Source organism: Priapulus caudatus, unplaced genomic scaffold (assembly GCF_000485595.1).
Source record: "Priapulus caudatus unplaced genomic scaffold, Priapulus_caudatus-5.0.1 Scaffold7, whole genome shotgun sequence".
Classification (NCBI taxonomy): domain Eukaryota; kingdom Metazoa; phylum Priapulida; class Priapulimorpha; order Priapulimorphida; family Priapulidae; genus Priapulus; species Priapulus caudatus.
The window spans coordinates 124,900-127,905 of NW_014577068.1; the positions used below are offsets into that span (position 1 = coordinate 124,900).

At 42.4% G+C, this 3,006-nt stretch overlaps 1 protein-coding gene across 1 annotated transcript in view; it reads right to left on the bottom strand.

Moving 5' to 3' along the window:
* Window positions 1-1,373: 1,373 nt before the first annotated feature.
* LOC106805650 (coiled-coil domain-containing protein 173-like) overlaps window positions 1,374-3,006 on the bottom strand; it is a 12,689-nt gene continuing 11,056 nt past the window's right edge. The window contains exon 8 of the mRNA XM_014807341.1: window positions 1,374-1,498. Coding sequence (XP_014662827.1) covers window positions 1,374-1,498 — 125 coding nt within the window. The remainder of the gene's footprint in view (window positions 1,499-3,006) is intronic.

Here is a 3,006-nt window from a genome sequence, read left to right on the forward strand (position 1 = left end):
AACTCAGGAACTGTTTGATCCACATGTTTGAGATTGGGTATAGTTGTTACTGCTATGCTCCTATATTAAACGTCCTATTTTGAAGCACGCCAGTCGATCGACGTACTTTCGAGCCACGGCAATTTTTTGGCAAAAATGGGAATTGCCATTAGTCAGATGCTGGAAAAAAAATGGAATTTTAAATTGGAATTTCCTCTCCACCCTGCCGATAAAACGTCTATATTAGAGTAAAGTTTTACAAAACATGTCGGAATGCAGCATAACCTATTTATTTCAAACGCCATCGCTACAAAGCGGGTATAGCTCCATCTACGGTCACAAATTGTGATTCATTTTGGTTTATAAATTATTATTGCGATATACAGATGGCAATCGTTTCTATAACGTGCGTCGATGGTTGCTCAATTAAAACTGACTTCTTCTTACTCACTCATTTGTGTCCTTTGGTGAGCTACAGTGTGATTGACACTTTCATCTTCTTACAATACTGGGTTTCTAGCCAACGGTGACTTTCCAGCATGTTTGCTGGCCAACGTCTCATTCTGGGGTGGCACCAAAAATTTGCCTGACAGGGGCAATGAGTAGGCCTACATGACGACAAATGGTCTCTGAAGAAAGGTGGGGCTAGACATATATTGCGAGTAGGGGGCAAAAATTTAAATTGGGATCCGAATTCCCCCCTCCCCAGATGTTTAAAGTGGCAACCTATATTAGCAATAGCAGGGAATAATTATTGTTGTATCTATTACTATTGCTATATTGCAGCACCTCATCTTGCTGATTGTTTTGCATCCATCCTGCTTCAGCCCTGCGCACACGTGAGTAATTTTACTCAAGAAAAATGATGCATGCGTCAAAATACTCAACGTGTGCGCGCTAGCTGTGTAAATTTACTCAACACTGGTACTCACAGCGCATGCGTTTAAATTATTTTAAAGATGGCAAATTTGGTAATGTGTAATATAATTTCTTACTTCGATTTGGTTCGTCGTAAATTAATTGGTCGTAAATGTGGGCGAGGAAAGCTTCGTCAGATCAGGTACACCGGGCTAATTGTTGCATATTCTTCTGGTGATAGTAGGCCCCTATATGTTGCAGGGATCGATCCCGAGAGGGTTCTGGGAGTTAGAATCTCCACATTGTGACCTCAGGCCCGATTTTCTCAGTATGTAGCAAAAATATTATACATGTTTTAGTTGAATGAGTTAATAAGGATAATGCAAGATATGACGTGTATGGTGAAAATCTATCATAATATCCGTATTCTTTCCAATAAAATCTGTGGGGGCCCTTCCTGCGTGCTTTAACTGGACGCCATACGTTCAGAATTTCTGGGCCTATGCCCTTGAAATCCGTCGGATTGCAACTGTATTCTATATTAAAACATCTGCGTGAGCCAACTCCCCTTCTCCAATCCGCTCCGCTTCCACGGGGCCCTTCCCTTCCAGAATTCCTGGATCCGTCTGTGTTGTCTGCTCACGTCGATCATCCGGTTGACCTGTAAAGGGAATTGCAAATGGCGAGAGCCATTCTCGCATCAGGCGCTTCTCTCTATAGGGGCATCGCGGCCTGATCAAGCAAGGACCGCCGGTCACATACGTTAAAGTATCATATATATTCAAATGTGTTGCTGATCTGAGGAGATTGTAACCGGTGAATTATTGGACATCACTCTAAACTGTAGGTGAAGGGAAAAGTATAGCACGTTTCGCTATGGTCGCAGAGCAAAATTGTGCTAGCAATTATTTCTACGATAACACACTTTACTGGTTCTAATACGATTGATTTATAAGGGCATTATTTCTATACGCGTGCTCATGGGCAAGGTACCTTACTCTTACTGCTTACATTTAAGATTGTTTAATTAAGTCGGATTACACTCTTAAACGGGCTATTCTGAGGTGTAAATTTGCAACACAAAATGCAGAATTAAAAAGAAATAAAATAACTACATAATATGTATTATATATATTATAATATGATACCATTGAATCAGCCGCCCCGGCGCGCGCGTGTGTGTGTATGTGCGTGTGTGTAAGAGAGAGAGAGAGGGGGGGGGGCGAGAACGAGGATGTGCTGCGTTGGGTGTGTGTGTGTGCGCGCGTGTGTGTGTGTGTGTGAGTGTGTGTTGGTGGAGAGTGTGTTGGGGACGAAGAGAGAGACGGAGGTGAGCGCGCGCGCGCGTGAGTGCGTGTGTGTGTGTGTGAATTAATATGCATGTGGGTGTGGGTGGGCGAGTGTGTGTCGGCGTGCGTGCGGGTGTGTGCGCGTGCCTGTTAAGTGTTGTTGTACGCAGTGAGTTATTTAGAACAACTATAGGTGGCACCGTAGCAATCGTTTCAAATATAATTACGTGGTGGTTTACTATTAGAGTTAGAGTCACACACCAGGGCGGTACTTTTTTTTATTAGAGGGGGCTAAGCCACGTGTGGTGTGTTGTCGAGGCTGTTGACCATAATTGGTAATTTGGTGTTGGCACTGCTACGGTCATGGGGGGGGGGCAACTGCCCATGTGTCCCCCTCCGCTAGCTGCGTATATATACATACAATTTTGTTAAAACTATACGTCTGTAGAGAACACATACTCAGGAGTAACTAGATGTGAAAAATGATGATTCGAATGACTCACTACATACCTTATAGGCCTAAGCAAATCTTCCAAAAGTGCGATTGATTATAAAAAATTGATACATATCTGTGCCATGCCTGCTATATTCCTCTGCTAGAGGAAATCAGGTCCCATTTATATGGATTATACATGAGAGTATGTTTCTATAAAAATTGAAAGCCTTTACATTCTTTATAGGCTAATCTTATAGGCCCAATATAGGCTTCTTTATAGGCCCAATCTTCTCTACACCTCGATTTCCCACAACGCCGAATAAAATTATGTACAATTTTCTTCGACATTCGACGGCGCTATAGTGTCGCGCATGAAAAGCAGTGTATAAAACTAAACAAGGTAGGTTACCTATACACGCGTATAGTTTTATACAATATTCTTAT